The following is a 19310-nucleotide window of genomic DNA, read 5'->3' as shown; positions in this document are numbered from 1 at the left end:
TTTCTACATGCTATGTTTTTTTAGTTAGCTTATCTATTATTTGCAAAGGTAACCTTCCCCCCAATTTCTACATGTAGCATTAAAATTGTACAATTATTTAAAAACTTGTTCTTAATTTTTCTTATGCTTAGACAAAAATCACTCTATTCGAGAACTCATTTCTATATTGAGCTATATTATGATGTCAGAATTGTTAAAGAGTAAATGTATGAAATACATGTTTCAGCTACTATATAACATTAGTTTAATTGCTTTTTTTATTCTGTAGGGATTAAAGAAGTACTATAAGGAACTTCAGAATCAACTAAATGATATTGTAGAGCTGGTAAGAGGAAAACTGTCGAAGCAGACCAGGATTACTCTGGGGGCTTTGGTTACTATTGATGTCCATGCTAGAGATGTGGTTATGGACATGATTGATATGGGTATGTGACTCTTTTTAATTTTAAAAATAAGGTATAGATAGCTTTTAGAAACAAGGACTTACCCTGTATGTCTTTTTCTCTCTCAACAGAATTTATTTTATATGATCTTTTCCATAAGTTAGAAAACATGAATTATTTTAATATTTGCTGTTGTAAAGATGATAACATTCTTATTTTTCAAATTATTTCCATTTCAGGATTATCTGTCTTGTTTTACTTTATTCCTTTTAGGTGTCTCACATGATACAGATTTCCAGTGGCTTGCTCAGCTTCGATATTATTGGGAATATGACAATGCTCGAGTTAGTATCATTAATTGCAACGTAAAATATGCTTATGAATACCTTGGTAACTCACCTCGACTTGTCATTACTCCTCTAACTGACAGATGTTACAGAACATTGGTATGTGTTTAAATTATTTTAATTCACACATTAAAGATTCCTTTTTGGTTTGGTGTCATATTTTCTTGTCTAAATTTAACATGGCTATCCTCATTTTATTCTCTTATCTGTATAGTTGAATACAGCTATCCCTTCCTAATCCCAAATTCCCTTTATGTGAAGTTATAGTAGTGAATATTTACTTCTGCGTGCTCTTGTAGAATACAGGAGTGTGTGAATTCTAATGTTTGAAAATCATGAGTCACTCCCGTTGGGGATAATTAGAAAAAGGAAGGTACTGGAGATTTAAAGAAGAAACCAGAGCTTCGGAAAATGGTATCAGTTTTTGCAGTGGAGTTCTGGGAGATGACAAGAAGATGAAGGAAGCACATTTGGGCCTTAGAACTCCAAGTTACTTTTGTTGAATAGGAGAGGGAGCACTGAAATGTAGGCAGGTGGTACTGAGGGCTGTGCTTGTTGGGAAGCTATGGAAGATAAAGCCATGACTACAGAAAACAACAACAACAACAAAGTGAAACCCTGGGAACTGCGTTGTCAGATAAAATACAGGACTTTCAGGTAAAATTGAATTTCAAATAAACAATGAATAATTTTTAGTAGAAATATGTCCTAATTATTACATGGGGCATACTTATACTAGCAAAGTATTCATTGTTTATCTGATTTTCAAATTTAACTGGGCATCCTGTATTTTTATTTGCTAAATCTGGCAACCCTACCTGGGAATTGAGGAGCTGCATCAAGAAACACCAATCCACCTGTGCTGAGTAAATAAATTAAAGTGTCTTTGAGTTTTCTGGAAGCAGAAATGAAATGGGGATTATTGGGCAAATGATTTTCTAGGGAATGCTCTCAGTAAAAACCCATAAGGAAATGAGGAAAGCAGGCAGGAAAGCTAAGCAAAGATGTGGTTTTGATGGATGTATGGCCTTAGCGTGATCTCATGGGGAGCGTTTGAGCATGAATGGCATCTCAGGGGTACTTCACTTTAAGGCAAAGGGGTCTAGCTTTTCTATCCCTTTATTATCATTGGCTATGGTTCACTCCTGGGGCTGGGGGGGTGGTGTGGGTAAGCTTTCATGTGTTTGTGGATAAGGGAGCTCCTATTAATTGAGGGCAAATCTCAGGAGAAAAGGACAGTTGTGAGCTATTTGTAGATGACTGACAGCAATTGGAAGGACAGATGCAATGACCAGTAAAAGAATCTGAGTAAGGTTGTAGTGCATCTATGATAAAATGTTTCACCAAATCCTCTTTCTCAGGAAGCTACCTGAAGGCCAGACCACATCTGTCTTGTTCTCTACTCTAGTGTTTGACAAGTACATAAGTTACTCCCTAAATATTTGTTGAGTAAATGAATCTCAAGCTTCTGTGTCCTCAGACCTCACTGAAATCAGCTGTGAATATTTGTAAAGTGGACGCTGACTGAGTTGTATAATCAAAATCACATTAAACACTTGTATACAACACTAAACATTGAAAGTCTCCTATTATATTTACTATCCATAATAAAGGGAACACATCTGTAAGCATTTTTTGGAAATTATAAAGAAGGGAAAGACTGTTTCCAGCAATCAAGTTAATGGACATTAACAGTATAGCGTTTACTATAAATTTAAGATGGGTAAAATATCATTGATATTGCCTTTATTTAATGAGCTCTCTCTATTGTTTTATTTTAGTAAATGTGAAAATATTTAAGATTTTCATAGGTCTATCTATTATTTTTTTAAATACTTAATTTTTTTAGAGCAGTTTTAGGTTCACAGCAAAATTAAGCAGAAGGAACAGAGCGTTCCCATATACCCCTTGCCTCCCCAAATGTACAGTCTTGGTCCTTTAACCCTATTTTATCTAAAAGGAGTTAAGTTTCACAAACTCTCATAGCAGTTTTCATGAAACAAACTTCATGGAGAGAGTTGACTGTAACTTGTATGCATCTAAAAATTTCCAGCCATTGTTCTAGTCACTGTGGGGACCCAGAAAGAATTCAGATACTGCTGATGTTACTCTAAAGGAGCTTAAGGACTGGGACTTACCTGGTGGTGCAGTGGCTAAGACTCTGTGCTCTCAATGCAGGGGGTCCGGGTTCAATCCCTGGCCAGGGAACTAGATTCCTCATGCATGCCGCAACTAACAGTTCTCATGCCACAACTAAGGAGCCCACATGCAGCAACTAAGACCTGGCACAACCAAATAAATATTTTTAAAAATTATTTAAAAAATAAAGGAACTTAAGTACTAATTGAGAGGGGAAAAAATGTACATAGTTAACTGTAATGTGAGTGTTGCTGAACCAAATGAACCAGGTTCATTTGTCTGACTCTCTGCAGTAAGCCAAATGCTGAAACGCTGAGGTTTGCAGCAGAGAAAGTGCTTATTCACAAAGCAGCCAAGCAAGGAGATAGAAAAACAACTCAAATATGCCTCTCTGAAGGCGAAGGGCTCAGGATATCTATGAGATAAAGCTGAGGTGTGGGGAGCGTGGGGAAATGTAATTGAAAACAAGAAAAAGGTGAGGCAACCGTTGCTCTGCGCATATGCACCCAAGCCATAGGCTTTTTCATGGGAGGAAAGCTCAGAAAGCAGCCTAGTTAGCATGCTCTGAGGGTGGAGTTTTTGGCCTCTGACATCAAAATGTCACTGAGCGGACCCTTGCCGATGCCCAGATGGAGGGTTGGTGGTCTTAACCGTCTGAAGCTTGAGCTGATTGATTTGACACAGTAGACTCCAAATATGTAAAAAGCAACTTGGGCAAACATCCAAATGCCCAGGCTACAGGACGCTTGGAGGATACGCCAGCTTTCATAAAAACAATAAAAGTGAGTCCAACCAGCGAAGGTAGGTCACAGTTTACCATTTATCAGTGGGTAACTGATAACTACTCTGGGTTTCACAAGGTTGAAACTGATACTACTGGTTAGAGAAGTACAGAACAATGCTATGGGGATGGAGAAAATGAAGAACATACCAAGAGTGGAATGCAACAGCGAGGGTGAATCATAGACAAAATTATATAGTAGGTCATCTGTTTATTTTCCCACTGATGGGCCCCCATTTATGACCCTCACTTTTAGGTGTTTTCTCTCTTTGCAGCTAGCCGTAGAGGTTGTCATCATTGATCTCTACAACCATCTCCATAACCACTTCTTTTTTTAATTTTATATTATTTTATTTTATAGGAGATCTCTCTCTTTTTTTTTGTTTAATTTTATTTATTTATTTATTTATGGCTGTGTTGGGTCTTCGTTTCTGTGCGAGGGCTTTCTCTAGTTGCGGCGAGCAGGGGCCACTCTTCATTGCGGTGTGCGGGCCTCTCACTATTGCGGCCTCTCTTGTTGCGGAGCACAGGCTCCAGACGCGCAGGCTCAGTAATTGTGGCTTGCGGGCCTAGTCGCTCCGCGGCATGTGGGATCTTCCCACACCAGGGCTCGAACCCATGTGCCCTGCATTGGCAGGCAGATTCTCAACCACTGCGCCACCAGGGAAGCCTTCTTTCTTTTTCTCTTTTTTTTAAATTAATTGGTTTATTCATTCAACTCTGGGTGCATTGGGTCCTCGTCGCCGCTTGCGGGCTCTCTTCAGCTGCAGCGAGCAGGGGCCACTCCCCGCCGCGGTGTGCGGGCTCCTCACTGCGGTGGCCCCTCCGGGGGCTCTAGTTGTGGCACACGCGTCTAGTCGCTCCGTGGCATGTGGGATCTTCCCGGACCAGGGCTCGAACCCATGTGCCCCTCATTGGCAGGCAGATTCTTAACCATTGCGCCACCAGGGAAGTCCCTCCATAAGCACTTCTAATTAAACTTTTCTGACTAAATGTTAACACTTCAAGGCTGGATTCTCTTTGTTTTTAAAGGCAAATGGGATACACATGAAGTATTAGAAAATAAGGAGACTTTGATACAGTTTCATTTTTTTTAGATCCTTTAAACTGCTTTTTCTTTGTGCAGCTAGAAAATTGAGTGCTAAAAATTAACTGAATGATGTAATTGTATTACTGCCTCTCTGAAGCTACAAATAAGACTAAATCCACTTTATAAGCAATTGTCCTATTATAGGGTTTTTTGTTTGTTTTCAGTTAAGCATGGATTTCTTTTCACGTTTATTTTTCTTTTCAGATAGGTGCCTTCTATTTAAACCTTGGAGGTGCTCCAGAAGGGCCAGCAGGCACAGGAAAAACTGAAACCACCAAGGACTTGGCTAAAGCTCTTGCTGTACAGTGTGTGGTATTCAACTGTTCAGATGGGCTAGATTATCTAGCAATGGGAAAGGTAAAGTTACATATTAAATGTTACAAATTTACAGCTAGGTCAAACTGGATAAACTGAAGCAAACTCGTTTAAAACACTGAATGTGGTTTAAGCATTACTTGACTTTTTTTTTTTTTTTTTTTAGGGGTAAAGACGTTTTTATCCTTGGGGCTTTTATTAACTGTCACTTTTGACTTAAAAAGGTTAAATTTTTGTTTTAACAAATGATGCCCTTTCCTACGAAAATCATCTCCTTTTTTCTTGTCCTCAGTTTTTTAAAGGATTGGCTTCTTCTGGTGCTTGGGCTTGCTTTGATGAATTTAATCGAATTGAATTGGAAGTGCTGTCAGTGGTAGCTCAACAGATTCTTTGCATTCAGAGAGCCATTCAACAGAAGCTAGAAGTGTTTATTTTTGAAGGGACAGAACTTAAGCTCAATCCAAACTGTTTTGTAGCTATTACTATGAATCCTGGCTATGCAGGACGTTCTGAATTACCGGATAATCTTAAGGTAATATTTTTTTAAAGAGTGTAAATTTGGTAATCAAAAGTAACAGCATAATCTACTCAAAATGGTATAATTTTCTCACATGTATTTGTAATCTCCCTTTTACCTTTTCCATTTGCTATAAGGTAAACCTCTAAAAACGTTTTTAGATGTCTAAAAAAAAATATTAGAGTACATAAAACTGTTAAAGTGCTACTGAAAAAAATTACAAAGTTAATGAAAAGGTGCTGCACTGGGGGAATAAACTTGAATATCAATACATTATCTTTGGGTGCTTACGCTCAGCTTTAAAAATGGTTTCCTTTAGGTAAATAATATATTTCATTTATTATATACTTCAGGTTCTTTTTAGAACAGTGGCTATGATGGTTCCAAACTATGCCCTCATAGCAGAAATCTCCCTCTACTCCTATGGATTTTTGAATGCAAAACCTCTGTCTGTGAAGATAGTAATGACCTACAGGCTCTGCTCAGAGCAGCTCTCATCACAGTTTCATTATGACTATGGAATGCGAGCAGTAAAAGCAGTTTTAGTGGCTGCTGGAAACCTAAAACTAAAATTTCCAAATGAAAATGAAGATATACTTGTAAGTATTAAATATACACATTGTGAAAGTATCTGTAGAAAGATAACTTTTTCAGCAAGGTTGATCATGAACTATAGATAGGCAGATAAGAGAGTTGTTTGCTTTGAGCCTTTTTACATGGGGTTGAAATGATAGTTTTGAGGTTCTGTTTTTCATTATACTTTGTATGAATCCAAGGACCATTAGGTTTGATAAGTGTAGTATTGGCTTTTTAGTATGGGGATTCCATGGAACAATGTAAAAGAAACTTTGACTTTGGTGGGGTGGGGGTGAGAGAAGGGCAAATACTGGCAATTAACTTATCTTGCACTTTTTGGATGGTTTTAGCTTCTGCGATCAATTAAAGATGTAAATGAACCAAAGTTTTTATCACATGATATACCCTTATTTAATGGAATAACTAGTGACTTATTTCCTGGTGTTAAACTTCCTGAAGCTGACTATCATGTAAGTAAACCTGTGAGAATGACTTGTTCTGCAAATAAATTCATCTGGTGACTCAATAGTTTTCCAAGTTTTATTAAATGAGTGACTTATTCTGTTTGGAGGATAAACCCCTATTTTGGCCACTTTAATTAATGAGGAAGAGTAAATTTTAGTACCTTATACGATAGTAGGGTTAACAAGATTCAGGTCAAAGATAATGTTTATTGTAAGAGAATACATATTTTATTTCCTATCTTGTGATTTATAATATTTACTACTATGTATACTATAATACTATTATATACCTCCGCAGGTAGAAAAGATGATAAACTGAAAGTGGTAAAACATCCTATAGTTTTTTTGTACAGCAAAGTGATTCAGTTATATATATACATTTCAGATTATTTTCCATTGTAGGTTATTACAAGATATTGAATATAGTTCCCTGTGTTATACAGTAAATCCTTGTTGCTTATCTATTTTATGTATAGGAATTTGTATCTGTTAATTCCAAACTCCTAATTTATCCCTTCCCCATCACTTTCCCCTTTGGTAACCGGAAGTTTGTTTTCTGTGTCTGTGAGTCTGTTTCTGTTTTGCGTATAGATTCATTTATATTATTTTTTAGATTACATATGTGAGTGTTATCATATAATATTTGTCTTTCTCTGTCTGATTTACTTCACTTAGTATGATATCTCTAGGTCCATCCATCTTGCTGTGAATGTTAACATTCTTTTTTTTTTTTTTTTTAATCTTCAAATTCAAATACTCCTATACGTCCTATGGCAGGATCAGAATAAGGTGATTCTAGGCTGTTTTCCAATACCAACAACTAATTCTCTGATTCTCTAGACACCCTCTGGGTGTTCAAAAATTCAATTCAATTCTGACACTAACTGCCTAAAGTTAGTGTCAGTCCTGTACAAGACTGCCTCTCACTTCATACAGAAGTCTCAAGTCCTGGGCCACCTGTACTTCTGACTGACGGGCTATAAACCAGGGGTTTCCCTGACCCCTCCCCACCCAGGTTTAATAATTTGCTAGAACAGCCCACAGAACTCAGGAACACAATTTACTTCTGCTTACCAGTTTATCATAAAGGATACAACTCAGGAACAACCAAATGGAAGAAATGTATAGAGCGTGGTATGGGCAGGTGGCAGCGTGGAGCTTCCGTGCCCTTTCAGGGAGAGTCACCCTCCCTGTACCGGAAGCTCTTGAATCTCATTGTTCAAGAATTTTTATAGAGTTCAGTCATCAGCCCCTTCTTCCCCAAAGGTTGGTAGGGCTGAAAGTTCCAACCCTCTAGTCACTGGGTCTTTTTGGTGACCAGCCCAATCCTGAAGCTATCTAGGTTCCCACAACGTCACCTCATTAGCATAAACTCAGGTGTTATTGTAAAGGACTCTTTATGAATAACAAAAGACACTACTATCACTCAGAAAATTCCAAGAGTTTTAGGAGCTCTGTGCCAGGAACCAGGGACAAAGACTCTATATATTTTAGTATTATACCACAGGTGATTATCAAGATGATTCAAGATACGCTAATATGAGTTTTTAAATCAAAATGAAAATACAAAATTTTAATATTCTCTTGGAGAACTCTTGTACTCCTATGAATATAGCAAATAGTTTCATGGATTCATAGAATCCAGTTTGAAAAACACTACTAGGAGTCAGTGCTGGGAGGTGTGTGGCTGAGCAACTGCGTATGCCTGCAACTGAGCTGCACGGGAGCCAGGGTCATAGAAAAAAAAACACTACAAGCATACCTCATTTTATTGCGCTTTGCAGATGCTGTGTTTTTTTACAAATTGAAGGTTTTTGGCAACCCTGTGTCAAGCAAGTCTATCAGTGCCATTTTCCCAATATTTGCTCACTTCTTGTCTTTGTGTCACATTTTGGTAATTCTTGAAATTTTGAAAATTCTTCATTATTATTATATCTGTTATGGTGATCTGTGATCAGTGATCTTTGATGTTACTGATGTGACTCACTGAAGGCTCAGATGATGGTTAGCATTTTTTTAGCAAAAAAGTATTTTTTTTTAAAGGAAAATGCTTTCTTTTTTTTTTTAATTTTTATTATTTTTATTTATATTTATTTTTGGCTGTGTTGGGTCTTCGTTTCTGTGCGAGGGCTTTCTCTAGTTGTGGCAAGTGGGGGCCACTCTTCAACGCGGTGCGCGGGCCTCTCACTATCATGGCCTCTCTTGTTGCGGAGCACAGGCTCCAGACGCGCAGGCTCAGTAGTTGTGGCGCACGGGCTTAGCTGCTCCACGGCATGTGGGATCTTCCCAGACCAGGGCTCGAACCCGTGTCCCCTGCATTAGCAGGCAGATTCTCAACCACTGCACCACCAGGGAAGCCCCAAAAAAGTTTTTTTTTTTAATTAATTAATTAATTTATTTATGGCTGCATTGGGTCTTCGTTTCTGTGTGAGGGCTTTCTCTAGTTGTGGCGAGTGGGGGCCACTCTTCATCGCAGTGCGCGGGCCTCTCACTGTCACGGCCTCTCTTGTTGTGGAGCACAGGCTCCAGATGCGCAGGCTCAGTAGTTGTGGCTCACGGGCCTAGTTGATCTGCGGCATGTGGGATCTTCCCAGACCAGGACTCAAACCTGTGTCTCCTGCATTGGCAGGCAGATTCTCAACCACTGCGCCACTAGGGAAGCCCCCCAAAAAAGTATTTTTAATTAAGGTATGTGCATTGTTTTTTAGACATAATGCTATTGCACACTTAATAGACTCAGCAGGGGTCCCCAACTCCTGGTCCTCGGACTGGTGTTGGTCCACGGCCTCTGGGCCGCACAGCAGGAGGTGAGCAAGCCAGCGAAACTTCATCTATCAATCCTTATTTCTCCCCGGCGCTCACATTACCACATTACCGCCTGAACTATCCCCTCCACAACCCCACACCTGTCTGTGGAAAAATTGTCTTCCACAAAACCAGTCCCTGGTGCCAAAAAGGTTGGGGACCACTGGACTACAGGATAGTGTAAACATAACTTTTATATGCACTGGGAAACCAAAAAATTTGTGTGACTTGCTTTATTGAGATATTTACTTTATTGCTGTGATCTGAAACAAATCCACAATATCTCTGAGGTATGCCCGTCTTAACTATAATATCTTGCTTTTTAATATGTACCATATTACTTTGTTTTTCATCTACTGACTTCTGTTGGGTTTCAGGTAATGTTTATTAACTTCATTAATCTTCTCTGTTGGCTTTTTAATTTTATGTCAGTGGTCACTCACAGATTGTAATACACATCCTTGATTTATGACAGTTTACCTCAGGTTTGTATTCTGAACCATTTCAGACACAGTATAAGAATTTTAAATGGTATAATTCCATTATCCACTCATCTCTGCCCATTGTACTGTTGTCACGTATTTTACTTCTATATACGTTATAAACTCCACATTTTTTGCTTTAGGTATTAGTATTCGAAAAAAAAAGTCTTTTATATTTACCCTTTCTAGTGTTTTTTAATTTCTTCCAGCAGATATGTGCTTTAAACTGGGATCTTTTCCCTTCAACTTTAAGAACTTTCTTCAGTATTTATTGTGTACATGTTGAGTCTTCTGGCAACAAATTCTCTCAGTTTTTGTTTTGAAATATCTTTATTTAGACTTCATTTTTTGAAGAATATTTTCACTAGGTATAGAAGTCTAGATTGGCAGGAGTCTACCCCCCCCCCCCATCATTTTAAAGATGTTATTCCATTAATTCTTGGCTTTCACTGTTATGCTTAGAAGTCAGGAATTTTTCTTACGTATATTTCCTTGAATGTAATATGTTTTTTCGCCTCTGGCTGTTTGAAATATTTTCTTTCTTTCCTTGCTTGACTATGTGCCTAGTGTGGTTTGCTTTTTACGTATCCTACGTGGGATTTGCTGCACTTCTTGAATCTGTGTATTGCTATCTTTCTCCAGAAAATTCTCAGTAATTATCTTTTAAAATATTTCTTCTACCCTATTTTCTCTCCCCTGTCCTTCTGGGGCTCCAGTTACATGAATGTTAGAACATTTTATGTCATCTCACATCTCTTATGCTCTGTTTTTGTTTTTTGATTTTTATTATCTGTACTTTAGTTTGGATAATTTTATTGACCTGTCTTTAAGATTAATGATCCTTTCCTTGGCTTTGTTCATTCTGCTGATAAACCTATCCAATGAATTCTTTTCTTTTTTTGGGGGGGGGGGGGGGGACGAGTACTGCACCATAGGGCATGTGGGATCTTAGTTCCCTGACAATGGATCGAACCCTCTCCCCCTGCAATGGAAGCACAGAATCTTAACCATTGGACCACCAGGGAAGTCCCTATCCAATGAATTATTTATTTATTTAAATAGATCTGTATTGGAGTATAATTGCTTCACAATACTGTGTTAGTTTCTGTTGCACAACAAAGCGAATCAGCCATATGCATACACATGTCCCCATATCCCCTCCCTCTTGAGCCTCCCTCCCATCCTCCCTATCCCACTCCTCTAGGTTACCTCAAAGCACCGAGCTGATCTCCCTGTGCTATGCTGCTGCTTCCCACCAGACAACTATTTTACATTTGGTAGTGTATATATGTCTATGCTACTCTCATTTCACCCCAGCTTCCCCCTCCCACCCCATGTCCTCAAGTCCATTCTCTATGTCTACCTCTTCATTCCTACCCTACAACTAGGTTCATCAGTACCGTTTTTTTTTTTTTAGCTTCCATATATATGCGTTAGCATACGGTATTTGTTTTTTACTTTCTGACTTCACTCTGTATGACAGACTCTAGGTCCATCCACCTCACTACAAATAACTCAATTTCGTTTATTGTTATGGCTGAGTAATATTCCATTGTATATATGTGCCACATCTTATTTATCCATTCATCTGTCAATGGACATTTAGATTGGTTCCATGTCCTGGCTATTGTAAAAAGTGCTGCAGTGAACATTGTGGTATATTCACTTCAGCACATAATTCTTTTTGAATTATGGTTTTCTCAGGGTATATGCCCAGTAGTGGGATTGCTGGGTCATATGGTAGTTCTATTTTTAGTTTTTTGTGGAACCTCCATACTGTTTTCCATTGTGGTTGTATCAATTTACATTCCCACCAACAGTGCAAGAGGGTTCCCTTTTCCCACACCCTTTCCAGCATTTATTGTTTCTAGATTTTTTGACAATGGCCATTCTGACCAGCATGAGGTGATACCTCATTGTAGTTTTGATTTGCATTTCTCTGATAATTAGTGATGTTGAGCATCTTTTCATGTGCCTCTTGGCCATCTGTATGTCTTCCCTGGTGAAATGTCTATTTAGGTCTTCTGCCCAATTTTTAGGTGGATTGTTTGTTTTATTGATATTGAGCTCCATGAGCTGTTTGTATATTTTGGACATTAATCCTTTGTTGTTTCATTTGCAAGTATTTTCTCCCAGTCTGAGGGTTGTCTTTTGATCTTATTTATGGTTTCCTTTGCTGTGCAAAAGCTTTTAAGTCCCATTTGTTTATTTTTGTTTTTATTTCTGTTACTCTAGGAGGTGGGTCAAAAAGATCTTGCTGTGGTTTATGTCAAAAAGTGTTTTTCCTATGTTTTCCTCTAAGAGTTTTATAGTGTCTGGTCTTACATTTAAGTCTTTAATCCATTTGGAGTTTATTTTTGTGTACGGTGTTAGGGAGTGTTCTAATTTCATTCTTTTACATGTAGCTGTCCAGTTTTCCCAGCACCACTTATCGAAGAGGCTGTCTTTTCTCCATTGTATGTTCTTGCCTCCTTTGTCGTAAATTAGGTGCCCATCTGTGCGTGGGTTTATCTCTGGGCATTCTATCTTGTACCATTGACCTATATTTCTGTTTTTGTGCCAGTACTATACTGTCTTGATTACGGTAGCTTTGTGGTATAGTTTGAAGTTGGGGAGACTGATTCCTCCAGCTCCATTTTTCTTTCTCAAGATTGCTTTGGCTATTGGGGTCTTTTGTGCTTCCATACGAAATGTAAAATTTTTTGTTCTAATTCTGTGAAGAATGCCATTGGTAGTTTGATAGGGATTGCGTTGAATCTGTAGATTACTTTGGGTAGTATAGTCATTTTCACAATATTGATTCTTCCAATCCAAGAACATGGTATATTTCTCCATCTGTTTATGTCATCTTTGATTTCTTTCATCAGTGTTTTATAGTTTTCCGAGTACAGGTCTTTTGCCTCCTTAGGCAGGTTTATTCCTAGGTATTTTATTCTTTTTTGTTGCAATGGTCAATGGGAGTGTTTCCTTAATTTCTCTTTCTGGTTTTTCGTTGTTGGTGTATAGGAATGCCAGAGATTTCTGTGCATTAATTTTGTATCCTGCAACCTTACCAAATTCATTGATTAGTTGTAGTAGTTTTCTGGTGGCATCTTTAGGATTATCTATGTATAGTATCATGTCATCATCAAACAGTGACAGTTTTACTTCTTCTTTTCCAATTTGTATTCCTTTTGTTTCTTTTTCTTCTCTGATTGCTGTGGCTAGAACTTCCAAAACTATGTTGAATAAGAGTGGCGAGAGTGGACATCCTTGTCTAGTTCCTGATCTTAGAGGAAATGCTTTCAGTTTTTCACCATTGAGTATGATGCTCACTGTGGGTTTGTCGTATATGGCGTTTATTATGTTGAGGTTGGTTCCCTCTATGCCCATTTTCTGGAGAGTTTTTATCATAAATGGGTGTTGAATTTTGTCAGAAGCTTTTTCTGCATCTATTGAGATGATCATATAGCTTTATTCCTTAATTTGTTAATGTGGTGTATCACATTGACTGATTTGCATATATTGAAAAATCCTTGCATCCCTGGGATAAATCCCACTTGATCATGGTGTATGATCCTTTTAATGTGATGTTGGATTCTGTTTGATAGTATTTTGTTCAGGATTTTTGCATCTATGTTCATCAGTGATATTGGTCTATAATTTTCTTTTTTTTGTGGTATCTTTTTCTGGTTTTGGTATCAGGGTGATGGTGGCTTCGTAGAATGAATTTGGGAGTGTTTCTCTCTCTGCAATTTTTTGGAAGAGTTTGAGAAGGACCGGTGTTAGCTCTTCTCTAAATATTTGATAGAATTCACCTGTGAAGACAACTGGTCCTGGACTTTTGTTTGTTGTAAGATTTTTAATTATGGTTTCAATTTCATTACTTGTGATAGGTCTGTTTATATTTTCTAATTCTTCCTGGTTCAGTCTTGGAAAATTGTACCTTTCCAAGAGTTTGTCCATTTCTTCGTGGTTGTCCATTTTATTGGCATATAGTTGTTTGTAGTAGTCTTTTATAATCCTTTGTATTTCTGCAGTGTCAATTGTGATTTCTCCCTTTTCATTTTTAATTTTATTGATTTGCATCCTTTCCCTTTTTTTCTTAATGAGTCTGGCTAAGGGTTTATCAATTTTGTTTATCTTCTCAAAGAACCAGCTTTTAGTTTTATTGATGTTTGCTATTGTTTTCTTCTTTTCTATTTCATTTATTTATGCTCTGATCTTTAAGATGTCTTTCCTTCTACTGACTTTGGGTTTTCTTTTTTCTTCTTTCTCTAGTTGTTTTAAGTGTAGGGTTAAATTGTTTATTTGAGATTTTTCTTGTTTCTTGAAATGAGATTGAATTGCTATAAACTTCCCTCTTAGAACTGCTTTTGCTGCATCCCATAGATTTTGGGTCGTCGTGTTTTTGTTGTCATTTGTCTCTAGCTATTTTTTGATTTCCTCTTTGATTTCTTCCGTGATCTCTTGGTTATTTAGTAGCGCACTGATTAGCCTCCATGTATTTGTGTTTTTTACAGTTTTTTTTCCTGTAATTGATTTCCAATCTCATAGCGTTGTGGTCAGAAAAGATGCTTGATACAATTTCAATTTTCTTAAATTTTCTGAGGCTTGATTTGTAACCTAAGATGTGATCTGTCCTGGAGAATGTTCCGTTTGTACTTGAGAAGAAAGTGTCTTCTGCCAATTTTAGGTGGAATGTTCTATAAATATAAATTAGATCTATCTGGTCTATTGTGTCATTTAAAGCTTGTGTTACCTTATTTATTTTCTGTTTGGATGATCTGTCCATTGGGGTAAGTGGGGTGTTAAAGTCATCTACTATTATTGTATTACTGTCGATTTGTCCTTTCATGGTTGTTAGCATTTGCCTTATGTATTGAGGTGCTCCTATGTTGGGTGCATAAATATATTGTTATATCTTCTTCTTGGATAAATCTTTGATCATTATGTAGTGTCCCTCTTTATCACTTGTAACAGTCTTTATTTTAAAGTCTGTTTTACCTGATATGAGTATTGCTACTCCAGCTTTCTTTTGATTTCCATTTGCATGGAATATCTTTTTCCATCCCTTCACTTTCAGTATGTATGTGTCCCTAGGTCTGAAGTGGGTCTCTTGTAGACAGCATATATATAGGTTTGTTTTTGTATCCATTCAGCCAGTCTGTGTCTTTTGTTTGGGGCATTTAATCCATTTACATTCAAGGTTATTATTGATATGTATGTTCCTATTACCATTTTCTTAATTGTTTTGGGTTTGTTTTTGTGGGTCTTTTTCTTCTCTTGTGTTTCCCGCCTAAAGAAGTTTCTTTAGCCTTTGCTGTAAAGCTGGTTTGGTGGTGCTGAATTCTCTTATCTTTTGCTTGTCTGAAAAGCTTTTGACTTCTCCATCGAATCTGAATGAGATCCTTGCTGGGTAGAGTAATCTTGGTTATAGGTTTTTCTCTTTCATCACTTTAAGTATATCCTGCCACTCCCTTCTGGCCTGCAGAGTTTCCACTGAAAAATCAGCTGATAACCTTATGAGGATTCCTTTGTATGTTATTTTTTTGTTTTTCCCTTGCTGCTTTTAATATTTTTTCTTTGAATTTAATTTTTGTTAGTTTGATTAATATGTGTCTTGGTGTGTTTTCCGTAGGGTTTATCCTGTATAGGATTCTCTGTGCTTCTTGGGCTTGGGTGACTCTTTCCTTTCCCATGTTAGGGAAGTTTTCGACTATAATCTCTTCAAATATTTTCTCAGACCCTTTCTTTTTCTCTTCTTCTTCTGGGACCCCTATAATTCGAATGTTTGTGTGTTTAGTGTTGTCCCAGAAGTCTCTGAGATTGTCTTCAATTCTCTTCATTCTTTTTTCTTTATTCTGCTCCTCAGCAGTTATTTCCACTATTTTGTCTCCCAGGTCACTTATCTGTTCTTCTGCCTCAGTTATTCTGTTATTGATTCCTTCTAGTGTATTTTTCATTTCAGTTATTGTGTTGTTCATCTGTGTTTGTTTGTTCTTCAGTTCTTCTAGATCTTTTTTAGACATTTCTTGTATTTTCTCAATCCGTGCCTCCATTCTATTTCCAAGATTCTGGATCATCTTTACTATCATTACTCTGAATTCTTTTTCAGGTAGATTGCCTCCTATTTCCTCTTCATTTTTTGGTCTTATAGGTTTTTACCTTGCTCCTTCATCTGTGACATATTTTTTTGCCTTCTCTTTTTTTTTTTTTTTTTTTTAATGAGTGGGATTGTGTTCCTGTCTTACTGGTTGTTTGGCCTGAGGCTTCCAGCACTGGAGTTTGTAGGCTATTGGGTAGAGCTGGATCTTGGTGCTGAGATGAGGAACTCTGTGAGACCTCACTCTGATGAATATTACCTGGGGTCTGAGGTTCTCTGTTAGTCCAGTGGTTCAGACTTGGAGCTTCTACTGCAGGAGCTTCCGTGCAATCCCCAGCTCATGACCCAAGATCCTGCAAGCCATGTGAGGTGGCAAAAAAAAAGAGAACAATAACAAAGTAAAAAATAAAATTAGACTAGGAAACTTAACAGATATGTTAGAAAGAATATAAAAATGAAAATATAGATGAATCAACAACCGGAAGGTACATCAAGAGCACAATAGTAAAAAAGAGGAGGAGGGAAAAGAAAAAAAAAAGGGGGAGAAGGGAAGGCCTTGGCTGTGGAGGGTGGGGCCTAAGCGAGGGCAAGGTTTGGGTGGTGGGTGGGGCCTATGCTTAGTACCCACAGGGCTGGAAAAGGCCCTGGGGCTGTGGGGGCTGGGGCTTAGGTTCAAGAAACAGAAGGCGCCCAGGCATGCCCCCCACCCCTGGTCTCAGAGGACAGGGGACCTCACCTGGGAGCCCAGCAGGCTTCCTGGGCTCGATTGGGCAGGGCAAACACCCTCCTCTCCTCTCCTGCTCCTCCAGTGTGGGAGGGCCCCTCCTACCTGCCTCTCCTGATCTCCCTGACCTCCCTCCTATGCTCCCAGGACCCATGCGGGGCTTTGGAGGGGGGGTACCCTCTTGGGAGCTCAGCAGGCTCCCCAGCCCGAGTGGGCCAAGCGATCACCCTCTACTCCTGTCCTGCTCTTCCCGGAGAGTCCCTCCCACCTGCCTCTCCTGATCTTCCCTGCCTCAGGGGTGCCAATCCTGTCTGGCTTCCACTTCTCCTCCCCTGTCAGTCCCCCTACGTCCTACTGGTTCACTTTGGGGTTCCTCCCATCTCCTTGGGCGTTGGAGTCCCCCACCAGCTGAGGGAAGGCGCCCTATTTGTGGGGAGAAGCTAACTCCACGTCTTCCCACACTGCCATCTTGACTCCAGCTCCCCAATGAATTCTTAATTTCACATATTTTATTTTTTTCAGTTTTAGTGTATCCAATTTGGTTTTATTAAGAGATCCCATATCTTTGCTTAAATTCTTCATTTTTCATCTATTTTTTGTCATATTGTCCATTTTCTTTTATACATTTATACAAGTTATTTATTTATTTATAAATATTTATTTATTTATTTGCCTGTGCCAGGTCTTAGTTGTGGCACACGGGATCTTCATTGCCGTGTGCGGGATCTTTGTTGCAGCATGTAGGCTCCTTTAGTTGAGGCATGCAGGATCTAGTTCCCTGACCAGGGATCGAACCCGTGCCCCCTGTATTGGGAGCACAGGGTCTTAACCACTGGACCACCAGGGAAGTCCCAAAAGTTATTTTAATGTTTTGTCTGCTAATTATAACATCTAGGTCAACTGTGATTTTGTTTTATTTACTTTTTTTTTCTACTGATCATCAGCTTTTTTTTTCTCATGACTTGTATTAAAAATTCTATAGAAAATAATTGTAGAGGCTGAACTGGTATTATTTTCCTGCAGAAAAACCATGCTTTTCCTTTGTCAGATCGCTAGATTGAGCTGTTGATCAGTTCAATCAGGAGTTGACCTAAGCCAGAGTTTTGTTTCAGAATTATTGAGCTTTAGTTTACCTCTGGTTTCAAATGTCTTTAGAGTGAAAATTGTCCTATTGTATAATAAGGCCCTTCCTATAGCAGCATTCTGGGATATAAGCATCTGAAGACAAAGAAAATCTCTCTCTATGTGCCTTTCTAGCTAAGCCTTTGATTTCTTATGTCACTTCAGACTCAGCAAAAGCATAGGCCGTGGAAAAACCAGCTTTGCATTTGAGGCTCCTCCAGTTTTATGAAGTTCACATAAGTCCACATGACCATTAAAATATCTGTTATTTTCTCCTTACTTCAACAAAGTCCCTCTGCCTATAGCAGGCTCAATCCAATGCCCAATATGTCTATACTTGCTCCCAGAGGCAAAATTAGCTGTTGATCTGTGTTTACCTAGGAAAGGCTCATCCCTTTCTGAAGTTTAATTCCTTTAGACTTATTTGCATCCAAAGTGCTCCTGTATCTTTAAAAGGTTTGTAATTTTTGTAACCTCTGTTTATTTCTATTTACTATAGTGTGAAGGATTGTTTGGCATGTCCTTCTATATCCCAACCAAAAGTGAAATTCTGGAAAAACTATTAAGAGGAGTTGTTTTCATGCAGCGTACACCCAATGCTATGATGCCATAATCATTGATAACTTATAATGGGGAATACTAATATTTTTAAAGTATTTTAATTTTATTTGTTCCTCCTTTTAATTAAAAAATAAAGTTTCAAGAAACAATTTATAAATATAAGAAGATACAATTTTCTTATTTCTAAATGAAAAGTCTACATTTATAAGACATGAATGACATGATTTATAATACCATTTTGTAGAAATGCATTCCATTTTTCTTTTATTTTAGGAATTTTTGGAATGTGCTCATGAAGCCTGCAAAGTACATAATCTTCAGCCTGTTAAATTTTTTCTTGAAAAAATGATTCAGACATATGAGATGATGATTGTTAGACATGGGTAAGATTATAGATTATAGATAGTCTGCCATAGTTAGATGTTGTTTTTTTTTTTTTTAATTTTATTTATTTATGGCTGTGTTGGGTCTTCGTTTCTGTGCGAGGGCTTTCTCTAGTTGCGGCAAGTGGGGGCCACTCTTCATCGCGCTGCGCGGGCCTCTCACTATCGCGGCCTCTCTTGTTGCGGAGCACAGGCTCCAGACGCGCAGGCTCAGTAGTTGTGGCTCACGGGCCTAGTTGCTCCGCAGCATGTGGGATCTTCCCAGACCAGGGCTCGAACCCGTGTCCCCTGCATTGGCAGGCAGATTCTCAACCACTGCGCCACCAGGGAAGCCCCCAGATGTTGTTTTTTAAGTTAAACTATTAAAACAACTAAAATTTGTGAACTAAAAGACTCAGCAAACTTTGTATGCTAGGTAGGCTAGGGAACAACGCCCCCCTCCCCACCATCTCCATTCCAGTAGCTTAAAAACAAAGGTTTATTTCTCTCTCATGTTACCTGTCCAAAAAGGAGTAGTAAGGAGTACTCATTCAGTG

General features: G+C 38.4%; 1 protein-coding gene across 1 annotated transcript in view; it reads left to right on the top strand.

Moving 5' to 3' along the window:
• DNAH12 (dynein axonemal heavy chain 12) overlaps positions 1-19310 on the top strand; it is a 238341-nt gene that overhangs the window by 108598 nt on the left and 110433 nt on the right. The window contains exons 24-30 of the mRNA XM_059939970.1: positions 269-425; positions 657-829; positions 4945-5097; positions 5348-5587; positions 5926-6171; positions 6499-6618; positions 18665-18774. Coding sequence (XP_059795953.1) covers positions 269-425; positions 657-829; positions 4945-5097; positions 5348-5587; positions 5926-6171; positions 6499-6618; positions 18665-18774 — 1199 coding nt within the window. The remainder of the gene's footprint in view (positions 1-268; positions 426-656; positions 830-4944; positions 5098-5347; positions 5588-5925; positions 6172-6498; positions 6619-18664; positions 18775-19310) is intronic.

Source organism: Balaenoptera ricei, chromosome 11 (assembly GCF_028023285.1).
Source record: "Balaenoptera ricei isolate mBalRic1 chromosome 11, mBalRic1.hap2, whole genome shotgun sequence".
NCBI lineage: Eukaryota > Metazoa > Chordata > Mammalia > Artiodactyla > Balaenopteridae > Balaenoptera > Balaenoptera ricei.
The sequence above is the reverse complement of the archived record's forward strand: the minus strand, read 5'-3'. Positions and strand labels throughout refer to the sequence as shown.